This window comes from Prionailurus bengalensis, chromosome E2, assembly GCF_016509475.1.
Source record: "Prionailurus bengalensis isolate Pbe53 chromosome E2, Fcat_Pben_1.1_paternal_pri, whole genome shotgun sequence".
NCBI classification, from domain to species: domain Eukaryota; kingdom Metazoa; phylum Chordata; class Mammalia; order Carnivora; family Felidae; genus Prionailurus; species Prionailurus bengalensis.
In genome coordinates this window covers 17,404,190-17,425,924 of record NC_057352.1, presented here as the reverse complement: position 1 = coordinate 17,425,924, position 21,735 = coordinate 17,404,190, and the positions used below count along the sequence as shown (strand labels likewise).

At 35.5% G+C, this 21,735-nt stretch overlaps 1 protein-coding gene across 2 annotated transcripts in view; it reads left to right on the top strand.

Annotated features, from left to right (window-relative positions):
* The window catches only part of ZNF566 (zinc finger protein 566), a 29,267-nt gene extending 15,801 nt beyond the window's left edge, over window positions 1–13,466 (top strand). Inside the window, exons 3-5 of one of the 2 annotated variants that reach the window (XM_043600696.1) lie at window positions 796–922; window positions 1,212–1,307; window positions 11,422–13,466. In XM_043600696.1, coding sequence (XP_043456631.1) covers window positions 796–922; window positions 1,212–1,307; window positions 11,422–12,446 — 1,248 coding nt within the window. In that variant the 3' untranslated portion in view covers window positions 12,447–13,466. Of the gene's footprint in view, window positions 1–795; window positions 923–1,208; window positions 1,308–11,421 lie in introns of both variants that reach the window. The other variant, XM_043600695.1, reaches the window with a different exon arrangement.
* Window positions 13,467–21,735: the final 8,269 nt, after the last annotated feature.

The following is a 21,735-nucleotide window of genomic DNA, read 5'->3' as shown; positions in this document are numbered from 1 at the left end:
TGGTTTTCCTGAGATTTTCCTTCACTGTTCTCCTGTGTTAATTCACATATTTCTTGAATACTACGTCTTGTTCTTTTCTGGTTTACTTCCTTCTTTTTGGTGGAGCACATCTTCTGGTACTTTCCTAAGAAATTATGAGGTCCTTTTATGTCTAGAAATGTCTTTTTTCAATCCTCACAACAGAATGATAGTTTAGTTATGGAATGTAGGTGAGAATTTCTTTTCTCTATCAGCATATTGAAGAATTATTCTTACCATTTCTTGTTTTTAGTAGTGTTCTTGAGAACCTTATTGCCTCTCTGATTCTTGATGTCTTTTATATGATCTGCTCTCCTCTGGATGGTTTTAATGTCTTCTCTTTATCCCTTATTCTGAAATTTTACTCTTAGCTACTTGGGAAAAGAAGAGAAAGAAAGAGGCTCACATGTGTTGGTGACTTACTGTAGGGCAAGTAGAGAAAAAAAGCTTATATGTACTGAATGGCAAGGATTATGCTAGCCATTTGTATATACTATTTCACTTAATTGGGATGCCCCTCTTAGCTGGATTTTGTACCTTCCTAATTTTGTCTGGGGGAAACAGAATAAACACGGAAACACAAGATTCAGTCCTGCTTATTTGTTTACAGTCCTCCACTTGCGTCCGAAACATCCAGCCCCACTCTATATGCTTGCTATTTTTCACTTCTCCCTTTATTCTTTTCTTCTCTCTTTCCTTCACCAAGAACAAAACAAAAACAAAAATATAAAACATTTCTTTTTATTAATCAAGTCATATACATGGTTGTTGTTCCAGGAATCAGTGATGTTCAGTGATGTGTCCATAGACTTCTCTCAGGAGGAGTGGGAATGCCTGAATGATGATCAGAAAGATTTATACAGAGATGTGATGTTGGAGAATTACAGCCACCTGGTTTCAATGGGTAAGGACGTCTGTCCATAATCAGATTCTGCCGTCAGAAGCTCTATTTTCTCCCATGTGAAATACCTGCCTTTCAAGTAGGTATTTCTACATCCTGTTCTTAGAAGAATGTTTTTAATATTGTAGTGTTAGAACAAAGAAGCTACACTGAGATATGGGGGAGTTTCAAGTCCTATGTTGTTTCATAAATCTGATATACCTTTCTTTGACCTTTTCTTAATGAAGGGACTGAATTTGAATACTGGTATATTCTCATCATAAACGTATCTCCTTACTTCTTTTATAAGCAGGACATTCTGTTTCTAAACCAGATGTGATCTCCTTTTTGGAGCAGGGGAAGGAGCCCTGGTTGGTTGACAGAGAACTAACAAGAGACCGGTGGCCAGGTAAGTGAAGCTCGTCAGGTAATTACTCAGTTGGTCATTGGAGAGACTGCACCTTTGAGGTGCTCTCTGGGAATCTCCCCTTAGGCCTATTGTACAAAAGTAAGCCTTTCAGCATGAACTTTCAAATGACCTTACCTTTTCCTCTTACTTAACACACTCTACCTGCTTTTCTTCGCTTATACTTCTTTCCATTTCCTCTTGTAATTGCCCAATTCTAACCAGCCAGTGCCCTCCTCTACGCTTTCTAATGATATTCCTTTCTATCCATATTTTGGATCTATTTTCTTATCACTTTCTCATCCTCTTTAGTATTTAGTCTTAAAGAAGCATCACTGTCTCCTGACATTTTTTTTTTTTTTTTTTTTTTTTTTTTACATTGCCAAAGGCTTATTTTCTTTAGGGTGTTTTAGATGAAGTAGCTCATACAGTCATTGATTCATTCATACTTAGAACAAACATTTACTGATTTTTGAATGTGTGAGGTACTCTCAGAGGTACTGCAGAGATTAAAAAAAGGAATAAGCAATTTCAGAATTTATAGCTTAATAGGAGTACTAGAACACACCTATATATATAGCTTCTATAAAGTAGAACCATCATAAAAGAGGTTAAAATAGGGAGCTCAGAAAAAATGAGGGCTAAGGATATAGAAGAGAAGTTGATCCACGCAGATACTATATCCACATAGATACATGAGTGTGCATGTCGTTAACTTTAGATAGAATGTTGGAAATAAAGGCTCTGTACCTCCATTGAGAACTTAAAGCTAGCAAAGATAAACAAAACTTGATATGAATGAGTTAAAACAGGACAGCACATTGATTCATTCAGTATATGTTTATTGAGTACCTGTTGTATGCCCAGTACTATTCTTAACACTGATATTACAGCAGTGAACAGAACATGCAAAATCTCTATTCCTGGAGCTTACCTTCTAGTGCTGAGAGAGATATAAAAATAAATGAATATATAGGTCATGTAACAGTGCTAATAAGAAAAACAAAGTAGAGGAAGAGCGTAGAGGATACTATCTTATATGATGGGGTAAGACTAACTTTTCCAGTTAAGTGACATTTGGACAGAAACGTGAAGAAGTACAACAGTAAATCATTGTATGTGGTTAGTGGAAGGAAGAACATTACAGAGGGTGGAAGCCAAACATTCCAGGGCCCTGAAGCAGGTGTGCATTGGCTGTGTTCAGGGAGCAGGAGCCAGGAGGCCAGTGCTTTATCTTATCCTGGTTGGTCAAGTATTTTCAAATAAACCGGAGATTTGACGTCATTTCACCTTTGCATAATCTCAATTTGTAGTTGTAAAAAATATGGACATTTTTTTCCCTTATACAATTTTAACGCCATTATCATCTCTAATAAATTTTACAATTTCTTGGTATACTGGATTGTTTTCATGTCATTATAGTGAGTACTAGTGAGAGTGGACATTTTCATCTTAATGGTGCTCTTTAACTTGTTCACTACTAAATTTTGCCCTTTTCACCTATTACTATCCTTATTTTTTCAAATTTTATGGACTTTATGTAATAAGAATATGTACCCATTTCTAGAAGGTGCTTTTACTTTTTAATTTTAATTTGCATTGGTGTCTTTAATGTGTATGTTGTAATGTGTTTGTAGTCAGCTCCTTAAATGATTATTGTGATGAATTTTATAAATTTTTGTTGTTTTTTAGTTTTCTGCGATTTGTTTTATACCATTTAAATCCACTTTTAGTTTCTTTTTCAATAAAGTATAAATTAAGAGTCCAAATCCATTAACCTCCCTCCCCCCTACACGCACGCACACATACAATTTAGCACACTTTCATCATTTAGCTTACTTCATCTTTGTTTTATCTGCCTGTTCAATAACAAGTTCTGATTTATGTTAGTTTGTATGTCAGCTTCTTTTTCTTGTATCTGTCTGTCTACTTATGCCTACGGAGATAGATATGCCTAGCAGAAGTTAATATATTGTCATTCTTTTTATTGGAAATTATTAAAAATCATGTAACAAGCTGCAGGTGGACATTTAAACCGTTATGAAATGAACTTTCATGTAACCATTACCCAGGTAAAAAACTACAACACTACCAGCACAGATCTCTTTGTGTCCACAAGATCTTTGTGTCCTTTCATAGTTTTACTAAGAGTGCCATCCACAATATATAGTTTAGTTTTAGTTGGGTGTGAATTTTATAGACATGTAATCATACTATAATAGGTATTATTTTATGCCTTGCCTTTTTTTTTTTTAATGTTTATTTATTTTTGAGAGACAGAGAGAAACACTGTGAGCAGGGGAGGGCCAGAGAGAGAGGGAGACACAGAATCTGAAGCAGGCTCCAGGCTCTGAGCTGTCAGCACAGACCCCAACGCAGGGCTCGAACTCACAAACCACAAGATCATGACCTCAGCCGAAGTCAGGTGCTTAACCGACTGAGCCACCCAGGTGCCCCTAATTGCTCTTACTTTTATAAAAAGTCCTGATCTCTGGTGAGAGAACTCTCCACCCTTTCCTTCAGAAGTGCTTGGTTTTACTTTGTCTTCCATATGAATTAAAAAATTTACATTAAGTAAAGTTTCATTAAAAATGTCTTTTTCAACATCCATCCATGAATACAACTCTCAACAAAGTGGGTATATAGGGGAATGTACCTCAGTGTAATAAAGTCCATATATGTAAGCCTACAGCTAACATACTCAACTGAAAGCTTTTCTTTTAAGATCAGGAATAAGACAAGGATGCCTACTCTCACCACTTATTAAACAGTACTAGAAGCCTTAGAATAATTAGACAAGAAAAAGAAAGAAAAGGCATCTAAATTAGAAAGGAAGAAATAAAACCATCTGTGTTTGCAGATGACATGATATTATATATACAAAACTTTAAAGACTCCACTAAAAACTATTAAAATTAATAAATGAATTCAGTGAAGGTCCAGGATACAAAATCAATATATAAAAATCAGTTGCAGGGACACCTGAGTGTCTCAGTCTGTTAAGCATCTGATTCTGGATTTTGGCTCAGGTCATGATCTCACAATTCATGGAATCGAGCCACACGTTGGACTCTGGGCTGACAGCACGGAGCCCGGTTGGAATTATCTTACTCTCTCTCTGCCCCTGTCCCACTTGCAAGCTCTAGCTCTAAATAAATAAATAAATAAATAAATAAACGATTGCATTTCTATACACTAACAATGAACATTCAGAAGAGAAATTGAGAAAATCCCTTTTACAATTGCATCAAAAAGAATAAAATACCTAGGAATAAATTTAGCCAATGAGGTGAAAGACCTGTACACTGAAAACTATAAGACATTGATGAAAGAAATGGAAAAAACACAAATAAATAGACACTACCCAAAGCAAGTTACAGATTCAATGCAATCCCTATCAAAATTCCAGTGGTGCCTTTTATAGAAATAGAACAATCATAAAATTGTCTAGAACCATGAAAGACGCAAATAGCCAAAACAGTCTTGGAGGCATCACACTTCCTGATTTCAAACTATATTAAAAGGTATCAAAATCAAAACAGTATGGTATTGGCATAAAAACGGATGCATCAATCAATGGAACAAAATAGAGAGCCCAGAATTAAACCCTCACATATATGGTTAATTAATTTTTAACAACGGATCCAAGAATATACAGTGGGGAAAGGACAGTCTCTTCAATAAATGGTTTTGGGAAAACTGGACAGCCACATATGAAAGAATGAAACTGGACCACTATCTTACATCATATACAAAAATCAGCCCAAAATGGATTAAGGACCTGAACATAAATAAGACTTGAAACCACAAAATTCCTAGAAGAAAATGTAGGCAGTAAGCTCTTAGATCCTTTGCAATTTTTTGGATTTGACAACAAAATAAAGACAGCAAAAGCAAAAATAAATGAGTGGGACTACATCAAACTCAAAATCTGCACAGCAAAGGAAATGGTCAACAAAATGAAAAGACGACCTACAGAATGGGAGAAAATGTATGCAAATCATATATCTGATAAGGAGGTAATATATAAAATATATATACAGAATCCATAAACTACATAGCAAAAATTCCAATTAAAATACAGAAAGTATAAAAGAAATGGAAATTTTAGAACTAGAAAATATAGTGGCCAAAATTTTTAAAACTACTGCATAAGCTCAATAGAATGGAAATAACAGAGAAAAATTGGTGAACTTAAAGATGAGCCAAACTAGTTCACATAAATACCAGAATAAAGATCAAAAACTTAAAAAGAATCTATAGCTTCAGGGACATGTGAGACAACAGAGTTTTAACATTCATGTCCTTGAAGTCCCAGAAGGAGAAAGTTCAGGACTGGAAAAAGTATTTGAGGAAATAATGGCTTACCAAATTTGGTGAAAGATATATCAGTTCAAAAGGCTCAGCCACCCCAAACAAGATAAACACAAAGAAATCCATACCCAGACACATCATAATCAAATTGCTGCAAATGGATGACCAAAAAGGTAATGAAAGAACCACAGAAAAATAATGCATTACTTATAGGGAAACAATTATTTGAATGACTGGATTTCTCTCTTTGTAAACCATGGAGGCCAGAATAAAGTGGAATAAAATTTTATTGTGCTAAAAAACTGTGAACCCAGATTTACAAATCCAGCAAAAACCTACCAGGAATGAAGGTGAAATTAAGGAAGGCAATACTGTAAATGTAGATGGCAACTGAGACTCGCTTGAAGGTCCCTATGAGATATGACAGTGGTGGGAAGACTGGCTAATGAGACAATTTATATACCATGTTAGAGGGGTAAACACTAGTTAAGTCTAGGAGACAGCTGTCTGTGCCAATTCTGGCCCAGTGCTTCCACATAATGTCTTTCAAGGAAAGTCAGGAATCCAGATTTTCATATTAAATCTGATAGCTCAATGTTGATAACTAATTCAAAACTTCAGAAAATTTGTTGGGGGCAACATCAAACAAATATGTAAGATACAACCTGATTCATCAGATTTTTACTTCTGTGGAGTTTTCTTTTTCTTTCTTTTTCTTTTTTTTTTTTTTTAACCTCAGAAATTCTACCAAGGTACATCTGGTTAAAACTCCTCATAAATTGTGCTCAACACAGAAGGGAACTTCTTTTTACTCAGAGGTTTCTTCAACCCTGGAAATTAGTTTTGTTGTTAGCTCTGCATCATCCCCAAGTTCTCCTTCCAGAACTCATATCTTACATTTATTTTATTGCCCATATAATTTTCCTTTCCTATGACTCCCACCACTTTTTTGTCACCTTTTCTATCTTTTCCCCTCTGAGAATTTTTTTTTTCATGAATTCTAGTTTTCATGATGATTGACTTTTCACTGTGGAATTTGAAGATTTAGTTTATACCTTTTTTCACCCTCCAAATATAATTATATCACAATTTTTAAAGTATTATTCAGCTTGCTTCATGACAATGAAATGGCTTTCATTTCTGAGTTCTGTAGTCACATTTCACTTCTTTTAGGACTTGTTCTTTTCTATGCAATTAATCCTTGTCTTAATTGAGAATTGCTGAGTTTTCTGAGTATCTCTCATTAATCTAACTCTCTTCAGACACATCAGGTAACTGGTTTATTTTTTAAGAGACATTTCTCCTCTAACCCTCTGTTCTGCCCCAGTTGAGACATACATAGCTATCATTTTAGAATTTCTCTTCATTATCATCCCATTGATTCCCTTTACCATGTTCCTTTGAATTTCTTTTGATTCTCTATGTGGATATCTTGGATACCTTTGTCTTGACTGTTGGATCCCTTTCCTTTCTCTTTCTTGGTTTATCCCTTTATTATTCTGACACACACCTTCCAAAAGCAACCAAGGAAAGTATGCAAGAAAAATAAATAGTGTATTTTGTGGGGCTGCCTGACTGGCTCAGTCGGTGGAGCATGAAACTCTTGATCTCAGAGTTGTAAGTTGGAGCCCCACATTGGGTGTAGAGATAATTTTAAAAATAAAATCTTTAAAAACAGAAGTGTATTTTCTGAATCCTTATATGTCTGAAAATGTTTCCCATTCACCCTTCAATTTCACTGATAGTTTGGAGATGTAATTTTAGGTTGAAAAACTGAAATTCAAAGTTTTGAAGGCATTGCTCCACAGATTTTTAAAATCTAGCATCTAGTGTTGTTCAGAAATCCAAAACTCGTTCAGGTTCTTAATTATTTCATGTGATCTATTTAATTTCTTTGGAAGCTTTTAGAATTTATCTTTATAATATGCTAATATTTCAAGTAGAGATAGCATGATGTTGATTTTATTCTTTCATTTGGGCACTCACTGAGACATTTCATTCTGGAAACAAAAATCTCTGAAATTTTCTTGTATTATTTTCTTGATTATTCTATGTTGTCTTCTCTATTCTCTGTGTTTCAAACTTTGAATGTTTGCTTTTTTTTTTTTAATGTTTGTTTATTTTGAGAGAGAGAGAGAGAGAGAGAGAGAGAGAGAGAGAGAGAGAGATAGAGAGATCTCCCACACGTTTGCTTAAGCCAGGAAGGGGAAGAGAAAGAGAAAGAGAATCCCAAGCAGGCTCTGCACTGCCAGGGCAGAGCCCAATGCAGGGCTTGAACCTACGAACAGTGAGATCATGACCTGAGCCTAAACCAAGAGTCAGACACTTAACCAACTGAGCCACCCTGATGCCCCTGTTCACTTCTAGTTCACTTCTAGTGATTTCTAGTGACTTCTAGTTATTTCTAGTGTCTGGCACCATGTCTGACACATTTAATGGGCTCATTAACTTTTTTGAATGATTGAACACTCATAATTCAGATCTTAAATTTCTTGTCTTAGCTCTAGAATTATTTTTTTTCTATTTTTTATTTCTTATACTTTCTGTGAGAATTTATTAAGTTCTAATTCTCATATTAATTTTTATAAAAGATTTTTCTTTCAATATTTTTTCTGACATTATTCTCTTATGAGATATGTATTATATATTTTTGGAAGCATTCTTCTTTTGAATTTTTCTCCATTGGTTGTCTTTCCTGAGGTTTTTTTTTTTTTTCCTTTGTCCATTTTAATCTCTCATGTTTAAGATTTTCCTGAAACTACTAGTAATTTAAGGCTGTCTGCCCATATAAAACTGTGGTATTACAAAGCTGTATGAGGGTGCCTGGGTGGTTCAGTCAGTTAAGCATCGGACTCTTGATTTCCTCTCAGGTCATGATCACACAGTTCATAGGCTTGAGCTGTGCATCAGGCTCCACTCTGACAGCACAGAGCCTGATTGGGATTCTCTCTCCCTCTCTCTGCCCTGCTTGCACACACTCTCTAAAAATAAAAACTTTTTTTTTTAATTAAAATATATATTTTTAAAAAGCTGGCTTGACCTCTCATTTGTGTCTGAAGAAGTGTATATTTATTGGTGGTAGTCACTGTAGAGTGATCTTCCTAGAATAGTTCGTTGGCTGATACCACCTATCAGATATTTTCTCTTAGACTGGTTTTCTCCAGAATTGAATCCTCTACTTTCTTTCTGGGAGTCAGTAAAATGAGCTTGACTGCCAGATTCTGAAAGCTTACTGAGTCGTATGTATCAGGTATATGGGGTAGGTTTGAGATTCTGGGGTCTGTTTCGTACAGATTTCAATTAATCTTAACTTTTTGCAGCCCCTCCTGCACCCTGCTTTCAAAGGTACCTGTTGATTGCAGTTCTTAGAAATAATGATTCTACAATAAGACTAATCTATTACCTGAGTTTCAGTGTGTTTATGGTTAACAAATTATTTGTTACCATTACATCTATGGTGGCTTCAAAAATTTTGTTGCTGCTCTTTCCTCTCCTATTCTTTGTCTTTGTGGAGTTTCTTCTTTCATTTAATCTCATCACTATCACTTTGGTGGGACTTCATGAAGGAACAGTAATAAATGCATATATTCACTGTGCTGTGTTTGAAAAGGGTGTGTCCTTCTAGAGGAATTTTTTAAGGAGTATACATTTAAATACTTGCTTATTGAGTCAGTTAATAAATATTTGTTGATCTTCCAGTATATACCAGATACTGTGCTTAGAGTTAGGTACACACTGATGAAGACTATGGACATTTCCTTCACAGAACTTAACACCTATTCAGTGAAAAAGATAGTAAGTGAAGCTAAGTCAATATATAATTACAAATTATGAAAATCCTGTTAAGGAGGACAACAGAGTGCTTAAAGTGTGACTACAAGGAGAGTATAATTTGGTCATGTAGCCAGGAAAGGCCTCAAAAAGTATGACCTTTAAGTGCAGATTTGGAAAATGGGCAGTACTTTACCAAGGCCAAGAGTAAACAACAACAACAAAACCACCTACTAGACATAAGGAAAAGTACCTGGGAAGACTATTAAGAGGGACTAAAAGCTGAGAGCATTTGAAGAACTGCAAAATAGGGCCAGCATGGATGGAGCTTAGCAACCAAAAGGGAGCATAGCCTGAGATTTGTCTGAAGAGGCAGACAGCAATTAGATCATTCAGAGCTTTGTATACCTTGTTCAAGAGTTTGGCTTTTGTTGTAAGAGAACTGCCATTAAGGATGGATTCAAGATTGCCTACCTCAGGTGGGGAAACTAGATAAAGACACTATCCTAATAGTTCAAAGAGATACATGTATTAGATATTGAAGATAGGAGGAAGAGTGTTAAGATATATTTAGGAGCAAGATTAGGCAGTATTTGCTGAATAATTATATGAGAGAAAGAGAAAAGATGGTACTAGAATACTTTTCACTTTTTTGGCTTGAGATTTTCCCATAGTGTGGTCTTCAAAACACTGCACTTGCCTAATATCCCCATTTTAATATAGAAATTCTTTTGTATTATCTCTCAAATATTAAACATTTATGCCAAATACTTCTCATATATTATTTACAGTTCCCCCAATGATTATAAGAGTAGACAGAATTGAGGGCTAAGAAAAATGAACTACTTTGCCCAAGAAAACAAAGCTTGTAATTAGCTGTGTGTTCAAAAATTCACAACTGATTCTGGTAACTGATTGTTCAATAGCAGAACACTGCTTTTATATCCCCTACCTTCTCTTTAAACCTACAAATGCTCTTCCTGTCAGTTGGTCATCACTACTATAGTGTTTATGTTCTTTTTAAGTCCTTTCCTCTTTTCTCCTAAGATCAGCATGACAGAGTTCCAAGCCAAAAAGTGTTTTTATCAAACTCCAAACATATTCCATATTTAGCCACAAAAGAATCCTTACTGTCTGCCACTCATGCTAGATTTATTCATTCCTGCCATCTGGATTGCCACTCTCAATTTCCTTATTTGTTAAAGAGACCCTGGGTTTCCAGTTACAGAATTGAGGACAGTGCTGTCTAATAAAACTTTCAGTGATGATGTGGAAATGTTCTATGTTATTTCCAACACTAACCACAATTGGCTATTGAACACTGGAAATTACAGTGCTATTGAATTAAATTTGAATTTTTATATAATTTTAATTATGTTAAATTTAAATAGATACATATGCTCATGGATACTGTAATGGACAACATAGATCTAACTGGGAACTGGCAAACCATTTTCCTAAAAGGCCAGATAATAAATATCTTAAATTTATGGTCGATGTGGTCTCTGTTGCAACTACTCACTTCTGCCATTGTAGCTCAAAAGCAGTCATAGACAATATGTAAACAAATAAGTGTAGCTATGTTCCAATAAAACTTATAAAAATTGTTACAGTGCTGCAGGCCATAGTTTGCCAACCCCTGGGAATGTTATCTTATACTCATTTAATCCTGATAATAACTCTATTAAGTAGGTAATCATTTCCCTTATTTTATAGTTCATGTTGTGGGGTGCTCTTACAGGTATGTGTGCATATGCTCTGAATTTTTGTATGTGTATTTATGATTAGAGTCATTTTGTAACAAGGGAGATAAGACTAAGTTTTCTGTATGTTCAGCAAGCTCCCCTAAATAATTCTGATCAATAGCAATGTTTGGAAATCATTGGCTTACTTACTGCCCTCATCTTACTATATGATCTGTCCTTATTCTCATCTATTTTTTTTCAAGTTTGGTTTAATTCTCCCATTTTAACTGAAGTTTTATTTCTCCCAAACAAAAAATATGAGTGATTACTTTCATATTTTCTTTCAGTCCTGGAATCAAGATGTGAGACCAAGAAATTATTTCTGAAGAAGGAGATTTATGAAATAGAGTCAGCGCAGTGGGAGTTAATGGAAAGACTTACAAGACATGACCTTCAGTGCTCTAGTTTCAGAGATGATTGGGAATGTAATGGCCAGTTTGAGAAACAACATGGCTCTCAGGAGCGACACTTTGGTCAACTGATATTCACCCATGAAGGCATGCCTACATTCAGTCAGCATCCATCCTTTACATTACAGCAAATCATCAATAATAAAGAGAAATACTGTGGAACTAAGGAATATAGGAAAGCCTTTAGACATGACTCACAGCTTACTACACATCAAATAATTCATACCATTGAGAAGCCCTATGAATGTAAGGAATGTGGAAAAGCCTTTAGACATCCCTCAAGACTCAGTCATCATCAGAAAATTCATACTGGCAAGAAACCCTTTGAATGTAAAGAATGTGGGAAAACATTTATTTGTGGTTCAGACCTTACTCGACATCACAGAATTCACACTGGTGAGAAACCCTACGAATGTAAGGAATGTGGAAAGGCCTTTAGTAGTGGCTCAAACTTCACTCGACATCAGAGGATTCACACTGGTGAAAAGCCCTATGAATGTAAAGAATGTGGGAAGGCCTTTAGTAGTGGCTCAAACTTTACTCAACATCAAAGAATTCATACAGGGGAGAAACCCTATGAATGTAAGGAATGTGGCAATGCCTTTAGTCAGAGCTCACAACTTATCAAACATCAGAGAATTCATACAGGTGAGAAGCCCTATGAATGTAAGGAATGTGAAAAGGCTTTTCGTTCTGGTTCAGATCTTACTAGACATCAGAGAATCCATACTGGTGAGAAGCCCTATGAGTGTAAGATATGTGGGAAAGCCTATTCTCAGAGTTCACAACTTATTAGTCATCATAGAATTCATACTGGTGAGAAACCCTACGAATATAGAGAATGTGGGAAGACATTTAATTATGGCTCACAACTTATTCAGCATCAAAATTTGTACTGGTGATAAACCATAGAAGGTCTGAAATCTGTAGGAAGGCTTTTAATTACAGTTCAATTATTCAACATTAGAGAATTTGTCTTGATAATAATCCCTTTAAATAGAATAATGTAGAAACATCTTACTTGTTGACTCCAGCTTATTCAGCCTGAGAAAAATCATGTAGGAGAAACACCCTATGAGTAGAATATATTTTGGAAGTCCTTTAATAAAAGCTTATATTTCTTTTGACATCAGATAATTCAAGCTAGCAAATACTGAAAATCACAGCACTTTTGACACCTTTCTAACCTTATTTTAAACCTCAGAATTCATGATGAAATATAATCCTGACATTTTTGTTTTTCCCCCTAATTTGTCTATACTTGTTATATTCTTAATATTTTAACCCATCTTAAATTTATATGACTATAAAGTCCATCTGTTTCCATCACAGTTTGTAAAATACCTTTAATACCTGGAATAAGTGACCTCTTTATTCAAAGATGGCTTATTCTTTTTGTTATTTACAAAACTTCGGATTTCTTGTAAAAACATTGACGAACAACTTTCCACACAGTAAATAGAGATCCCTTCATAGCTTCTTGGTGTTTCCATATGTTGCTGTGATATCATTTTATCAAATTCCTACTGATAGACATTTCCCAGAGTTTCTGCCATTACACACAGTACCCTAATGGAAATTCTCCATAGGCATATCTTTATATCATGTATTTTAATTGCAGAAATAGTGCATGAACATATGTTCCTTTTAAAAGATTTAAACATTACAAATAAGGCAGATACACTCTTTGACTATCATCCTTGTATCCATTTCCCTTTCTGAAGGATAGTCATTATCTGTTTAGTATTTATGCTTCCTGACCATTTTTCTACGTTTTTATACATATTTGTCTCAGTGGAAACTAAAACGGGATAATGATAATACCTACCTCAAAATTTTGTGTGAGGATCAAATAAACTAAGATGCATAAAGTGCTTAGAATTCTGCCTGTCATATAATAAATATTCGCTGAATGTTGGTCATTATTTTATTCATCATTGCCATTAGTATTATTTGCTGAAAAACAGTTTCTGCAGACCTTGCTGAACGTCAGGCAGGATATATAGTCGAAGAAAGACACAGGGTAATGAATTCAGAAAATTTTCCATCATCACTTCCTATGGAACATGAAATTATCCTAGGTGTTGATGGGGAAAGTAATGTGTGGAAAGGACTTTATTCAGACTAGCATCCTTTTTGCTACATCATGCAATACCTAATGTAAAAACAAGAATGTAGACAAACCATTTGCAACATGGATGAAAAACGAAAAAGTGTGAAAAGAAACAGCATTATGTTTGAAAAATTAATACACAAAGAGAAACCTTATAGTTAATGATTTAAAATGTTATTGTAGGAGTGCCTGGCTGGCTCAGTTGGTGTAGCATGTGACTCTTGGTCTCGAGGTTGTAAGTTCAAGCCCCACATTGAGTGTAGAGATTACTTAAAATATTTAATAAAATGTTAAATACAGTGCTTTCTGGTATATTTGAAAACCTGAACAAAATTATTTTTTTAGGAAAATAAAAATGAATACAGTATTGACTCAGAATTAGAACTCTCAGAAGCCTCATAATCATAAAACACAGAAAAGGGGAAATTTAGTGTGATATAGTAGCTATTACTACTAATAAAGCACCAAACCAAAAATTTTTTTCAGGCAAAACATTATCAAGTATCTAAGGAATTGTTATATAGAGGTAAACATCTCATAACCACCCAAATATAACCTTGATGTTAGAATAATATTAGGACACCTAAAAACAGAAGCTCATTTTTAGTATCCATGAAGATATATGTGAGCATACTAAAGAAACTAGCAAACAATGGTACCTATTAAAATAATACCAATGAACCTGGTTGCAACAGTAGCTAAGGAGGATACCCAGTGCCCAGTTCTAACTAACTGATGTGAGGAAATGCAGGCCTCATTTTGCCAGCTCTTGTGACTTTTCGAGAATCTGGATCTTTTTTTTTTTTTTTTTCAGTGTGTGATAGCTCTTGATTTTTATTTATTTTAATGTTTATTTTTGAGAGAGTGCAAGTGAGGGAGGGGCAGAGAAGGGGGACCGAGGATCCAATGTGGATTCTATGCTGATAGGCTGACAGCAGTGAGCCTGGGGCTTGGGGCTTGAACCCATGAATGGCGAGATCATGACTTGAGCCAAAGTCAGACACCCAACCGACTGAGCTACCCAGGTGCCCTAATAGCTCTTGATTTTTAAATGGTAGCTCAGATTTATCTTTAAAGACACCATGAGTACCAAAGATGTATTGACTGCACAAATAGGCCATAAGTTCCTTTTGTTCTGGACCCTAAAGCTGTGGATGTGCAGAAGGCTTGGAGGAGGAGTTTTTAATAGTGCAAATCCCTTAAATATTTAATATTTAAAATATTTCCAGAGATAACTAAACTCCAAGTGTAAGGATTTTTTTTTAAAGACTTATTCCACCCCAATATTTTCTACATGCAGTTCTTTATTCTAAGCGTCATGTCAAATTTAAAAATTGGGTCTATTTTATATGTAACAACAATATCCTATTGTTGATAAATATATACACATACAACTGAAAATTTTTAAATGGCCTATGAAGAGGAAAAATAGCCTGAGCATCACATTTTTGCACTAGCAGCAAACATGTAATTGGAATTCTGTATTGTGTTCTACATGAAAAGTTAGCAGACTTTCCATAAAGGGCCAGATAGTAAATATTTTAGACCTGTGAGCCGTACTATTTCTGTAGCAACTACTTAACTCTGCCATTGTGGAAGAGTGTGGAAGGCTACTAAAAGTCTTAGATTAAGAATCCTGAAGTTAAGCAAATGTCCCACATTTTAGCTTTGTTTAGGTAGATTAGTGTTTTGAAATAGATCTTTTCTATGCCTCAATTTTCATGCTCAGCAAGCAGCTTCCTGCATTGGATGGATTCCATTCTTGGAAGGAAATTCCCATATACCCAAAATTACAGGTCTGTTCTTCCATTCCTCACTTCCTTTTTTCTTAGATCCCATGTTAGTAGGTTAAGGTTTTTTTTTTAAACATTGAGTTATTTTGTTCCAGGCTTATGCCTGTAAAATATTTTATAATCAACTTAAGAAAAGTGGAATGAGCAACATAGGAGTTTAAGTCATTCATTAAGTTCTTCATCTAAAATTATAGAGGAAATGGGATGCCTGGCTAGCTCGATGGGAAGAGCATTCGACTCTTGATCTCAGGGCTATGAGTTCGAGCCCCACGTTGGGTAGGGAAATTACTAAAAGAAATAAAAACTTTTAAAAAATAAAATGAAATAAAATTACAGAGGTAATGCATTTGTGTTCAAACTAATGAAGCAATACTAAAAAAAAAAAAAGCTATGCCTTTTGCTATTCCTCACTCCCTCTCTGCTGATTTACTTCTGAGTAATGTTCAAACCTTGTGTATATCCCCCATATATTTCTTTATGTTTAAATGTTAACACAAATCAGTATATTTTTACCAAAAAATATGGATGATAGTTTAAACATGCCTTTTAAATTTTGAATTTCCCTAGTCAGTAAATGATGATTTAACTTATTTTTTTAAATGGTTACAGTATATTTTATACCCAAGTATGTTTGTACCAATACCAACTCAACTATTCATGCAATATTTCAGACTGTTTCCTCTCTGCTGTTTGAAAGTAGTGCTTCATTCAGGGCACCTGGATGGCTCAGTAGGTTAAGCGTCTGACTCTTGTTTTTGGCTCAGGTCATGATCTCATGGTTTGTGAGTTTGAGCCCTGAGTCAGTCTCTACACTGACAGCGTGGATCCTGCTTGGGATTCATTCTCTCTCTCTCTCTCTCTCTCTCTCTCTCTCTCTCTCTCTCTCTCTCTCTGCCCCTCCCCTGCGTGTGCGCTCTCTCTCAAACTTTTTTTTTTTTAAGTTTATTTATTTTGAGAGAGTACAAGCAGGGAGGGCCAGAGAGAGAGGGAGAGAGAGGCTCCCAAGCAGGCTCTGAACTGACAGCATGGAGCCCAATGTGGGGCTCGAACCCATGAACCATGAGATCATGAACTGAGCTGAAACCAAGAGTCAGACACTTAACTGACTGAGCCACCCAGGCGCCCCTCAAAATAAACTTTAAAAAACTTTAAAAAAATAATAAAAGTAATGCTTCAATAAATATTTTATACTTTTGTCTATTTTATTTCTGTAAAATAGGTTTTCCAAACCATTTCCAATGTTTTCTGTTTCTTAGGAAGGTATTGCTTATAGAAACTTTCAGAGGGACGAGGATAAAGGGACAGAGTGTACAGTTTTTCACATATGTGGGTGTGTATACACACACAGACTTTACCATTTTAATCCATCTGGGATTCATTATTGTATATGGTGTAATACAGGATGTTGGTTTTGTTTCCATTCAGAAATAAGACCAATTATGCCAGAACCAATAATTGAAATATTCATCTTTCTCCTACTGTATTAAAATACTCATATATTAAATGCTCATATTCTCAAATCTATTTCTGTGCTCTATTTTCCAGCAATCTTTGACTTATACTTTTTAGTAACTTATTACTTGGAAATAGAGATATGTATATTGTTAATATATAATTTTTACTTAGAAATAAAGACAGGGTGCCTGAGTGGTTCAGTCGGTTAAACGTCCAACTTCAGCTCAGGTCATGATCTCGCGGTTGGTGAGTTCAAGCCCTGCATCAGGCTCTGTGCTGACAACTCAGAGCCTGGAGCCTGCTTTGGATTCTGTGTCTCCCTGTCTCTCTGTCCCTTCCCCCGCTCACCCTCTGTCTCTCTCTCTCTCAAAATTAAATAAACGTTAAACATTTAAGAAAAAAAGGGGGCACCTGGGTGGCTCAGTCGGTTGAGTGTCCGACTTCAAATCAGGTCATGACCTTGCAGTTTGTGTTGGAGTCCCGCATCGGGCTCTGCGCTGACAGTGCAGAGCCTGCTTGGGATTCTCTCTGTCTCTGCCCCTACCATGCTTGCTTCTCTCTCTCTCTCAAAATAAGTAAACTTTAAAAAAAAATTTTTTAATGAAAAAAAAACAAAAACAAATGCTTATTAGATTTTAAATTATTTTATCTGGTTCCAATAAAAAGACTATTAAGGGTTATATTTTAAATTTTATTCAATTTAAATAGAGTATTTCAAAATGAATTCACATTGAATTGACTTTGAATGGATATTCATTAATACAGGTATGTCTCAAAATGTCTTTGACAACTTTTTATCTCTTTACACTCTAATATCTTCATGATGTAATGTTTCACAATACTTAAAATATGCTAGTAATAATCTGAAATTTAGTATCTTTTATTAGGTATTGATTATAAAATGATAGATTATTTTGATCTTTGATAATCTGCATATAAAGGGATATCTCAGTATACCTATTTCACCTTTTTTCATGTTGTAGACATGAGGACAGTGGCTGTTGGGCAAGAATTTTTTTTTCACTGTATTTTCCCCATTTTAACAGACTGAAGGGTTGGTTTTTTCAGATTAATTTCTGTTTGTTGTTTTCATCTCCACTCTTATTTGTGTGTCATAAGAGAAATGATTTATTGCTTTGGTGAAATGTGTTAAAACACATGAATATCCGCCCCCCCCCCCCATTTGACCCTGAATTTCTCATGTTCCCTGGGTCAGACTATGATTCTCTGTAACTACTCTACAGGCCCAGTCCTCTGCTTGTTATGTCTCCCAATACCTAAGTTTAAATGAAGTATTAGGATGTGCAGTTTCGAGCTGCCTCTTTCAGTAAAGCATCCCTAACAAAAAGTCTGTTTCTCAGTTAGTCCAGAAATCAAGTGTAGAAAATTAATTATCACCCACAGAAGTTTCTACTGTAGCCATCTTTGTTTTATTTCTAATTTTAATGGAAACAGAATGGTTACAGTCCATATGCTCTACCTTTTTAAAATTGGAGTAGATAAGAAATTCATTCAAAGAATATTGAGTGGCTCATAGAAAATCTTAGAGTGCTAAGGAACAAAGATACAGAACCAAGAACATTGCTGCACATGATGACACAGAACTCGTGAGGTCATTCCTGCTGCTGCTGCTGCTGCTGCTGCTGCTGCTGCTGCTGCTGCTGGACAGAATTGCCAGCTTACACTACTGACAACATGGACTCTGGATGTTCCTGCTAGTGCCACCTGTGTACATGGGGTTACCCATCACCCAGATGGAATCTCCCATCCTTGTTCCTTTATATCATCACCTTGCTGTTCTGAGATAGGTGTTTTTTGTTTTTCGTTTTTTATTTTCGAGAGAGCAACAGAGCACAAGTGGGGGGTGGGGGGGGGGGCAGTGAGAGGGAGACACAGAATCTGAAGTAGGCTCCAGGCTCTGAGCTGTCAGCACAGAGCCCGTCACAGGGCTCAAACTCACGAACCATGAGATCATGTCCCTAGCTGAAGTTGGTTGCTTAACTGATGAAGCCACCCAGGTTGGGTGTGTTGGAGTGCTGAAGCCTATGTTCCGTCCTTGTACATTAGCTGCTGGAGAGACTAAGATGCATTTTCAGTTTAGTGAGAATCAGCCTCGGCTTCTTAAAGATGGGTGTTAACCATCATAGCAAGGGTGCACAAATACTGTACAGCCAAATGAATGACCAGTGTTCACAAGATGGCATCCCATCAATATACCTCATTCTTCCTGTAACTGAGCATTAAAACCTCATCTAAAATAACATTACTCATTCCTCATTTATTCATGAGCCATTCCTCATTCAACCAAAATTGTGTTGGGTAATGTTTATACCTTCTATCTGTCAGGATCCTGTGTAGACATTCTGTAACCTTTTTTCTAAGTTGTAACAACCTACATAAAAGGGCTCTGTGCTGACTGCTGGGAGCCTAGAGCCTGCTTCAGATTCTGTGTCTACCTTTCTCTCTGCCCTTCCCCCACTCACACTTTGCCTCTCTCTGTCTCTGAAAAATGAATAAACATTAAAAAAAAATTTTTAAGAGGAAAGAAGGAATGTAATAATAATATCTAACTATATATAAATTAGGTAGATATTCCAGCCTTCCTTTCTGTAAATAATAGTTGTGACACATTCCCTTTTAATTAGCAAACTGGGAAGTTTTTATGGTTAAAGTTATCCAAACCTTTCATTAAAGATCAGAATCTTTGTTGGTTATAGTTTTCTGGGGGGGGGGGATGTTTATTTGCTTGTTTTTACAACTGGAAATGATAGGGATAAGAGTTGACCCTAGGAAATCTTTGAGTATTATTCATGTTTCATTTGGAAATTTCACATCCCTTGATAGCCAGGATCAATCAGCCCAGCAGACATTAACCCTTCCTCTCACCCCAGCCTTTGGTCTGCTGCCCATGGTCATGAGGAACTCCAAATAGCCAAGTTATAGTCTCACTTTACATTTTATTAGAATCACTGTTATGTCCACTGGTGAAAACATCCCTTCATTTATTCTCTACATTATTCTTCATCAAAGTGTCAAAATTTGGTGATGTTCTTGATATTTAGGCTTGACTTTATAATTGTTCTTTTCAGAGTATGCTGAAACTTGCTTATAGTTTATGGTATGAATATAAGGGGAGAGGAGCATGAAAAAGTAACACTTGCAAGATAACTACCTCAGACAAGGTAATTATAAGAGCTTCAAGAAAGGCATGTCTAATAATGCATCCTGTCTTAAAATTTCTATTGTGTGCTAATAGTACAATTACATGAACTTTCTTGTTTATTGTCTACATGATGTAATTTTCCCATGTTTAATTTTAATCTTTTTATGTCCTTAAACTATAGATGTACTTTGTAAACACAATATATAATATTTTAATCCAACCTGACAATCTATTTGTGTTTCAAATAGAGTACTAGGTCCATTTTTATTCGGTGTAATTACTAATCTATTTGGCTATAAATCTGCCATCCTCATTTGTGCTTTTCAGTTGATCTTGCCAGTTCTATGTTCCTTTCTTCCTGGCTTTCTTCAGGATTTAAAAAAATTACCATTTTGTTTCTTACCTCTACTAGTTTGGAAATTCTATATACTATTTCTAAGCCTTTCTAAGTATTACCTCAGAAAATACCATACATACTAAAACCTATTAAGGTCCAAAACAGTTCACATCTTTACTCATTCCTGTACCAATAGAAATTACTTAGGGTACTTTAGCTACATTTATCCACCCACCTCCCAGTGTAAATTATTGTTCTTTATATTTTTATTATCTTTTTTTTTAACCTGACGGACATTACTATTTTAAATAGTCAATGTTTGGGGCACCTGGGTGGCTCAGTCAGTTAAGTATCCGACTTCATCTCAGGTCATGATCTCATGGTCCTTGAATTCAAACCCCACATCTGGCTCTGTGCTGATAGCTCAAAGCCTAGAGCCTGCTTTGGATTGTGTCTCCCTCTTTCTCTGCCCCTCCCCAACTCTCACTCTTTCTGTCTCTCAAAAATAAATAAACATTAAAAATTTTTTTTCAATAGTCAATGTTTGTTTTTTTTACATTTCTCCCCATAATTCCTATATTGTTTTTTATTCCTTTGCCTCTCTGTGATAAGATTCTAGTAATTTATTTTGATCTCTCCTTTAGTCACAGATTCACCATACAGGGTAATGTGTTGTTTTTATTTTTTTCCCCCATTTGCTTATGTTTGGGGGTTTATCTGTATGGGTTTGTTAGAATGTCATAACAGACTGGATGGCTTAAGTAATAGAAATTTATTTTCTCCTGGTTCTGGAGGCTGTTAGTCCAACATCAAGATGTCAACCAGTCTTTTCCGGAGGCATCTCTCCTTGGATTATGTGCCACCCAAATCCCATCATTCTAATTTTATTACCTCTTTAAAGGCCCCACCTCCAAATATAGTCACATTCTGAGGTACTGGGGTTCTGCTTAAATGTTGTCGACAGGTTTTTGGTTTTGCTATCTGATTGCTCCATCTTATGATTCAAAACTTGTGTTGCTGCAGTTATTATTTTTCTGGAATCTTTGTTACTCCTTTTGTTTTTTGTTTACCCAGCTTTATTGAGGTAAAATTTACACCCAATAAAATTCACCAATATTTAAGTGTACAATTTTATGAGTTTTGACAAGTGTATACAATCATGTAATTGTTACCACAATCATGATATAAAACATTTCCATCACTTCAAATACAGTAAAACCTTGGTTTGTGAGCATAATTCGTTCTGGAAACATGCTTGTAATCCAAAGTACATATATATACATATACATGGAATCTACTCCTGAAATCACTGCTAACTAATTTGGATGTA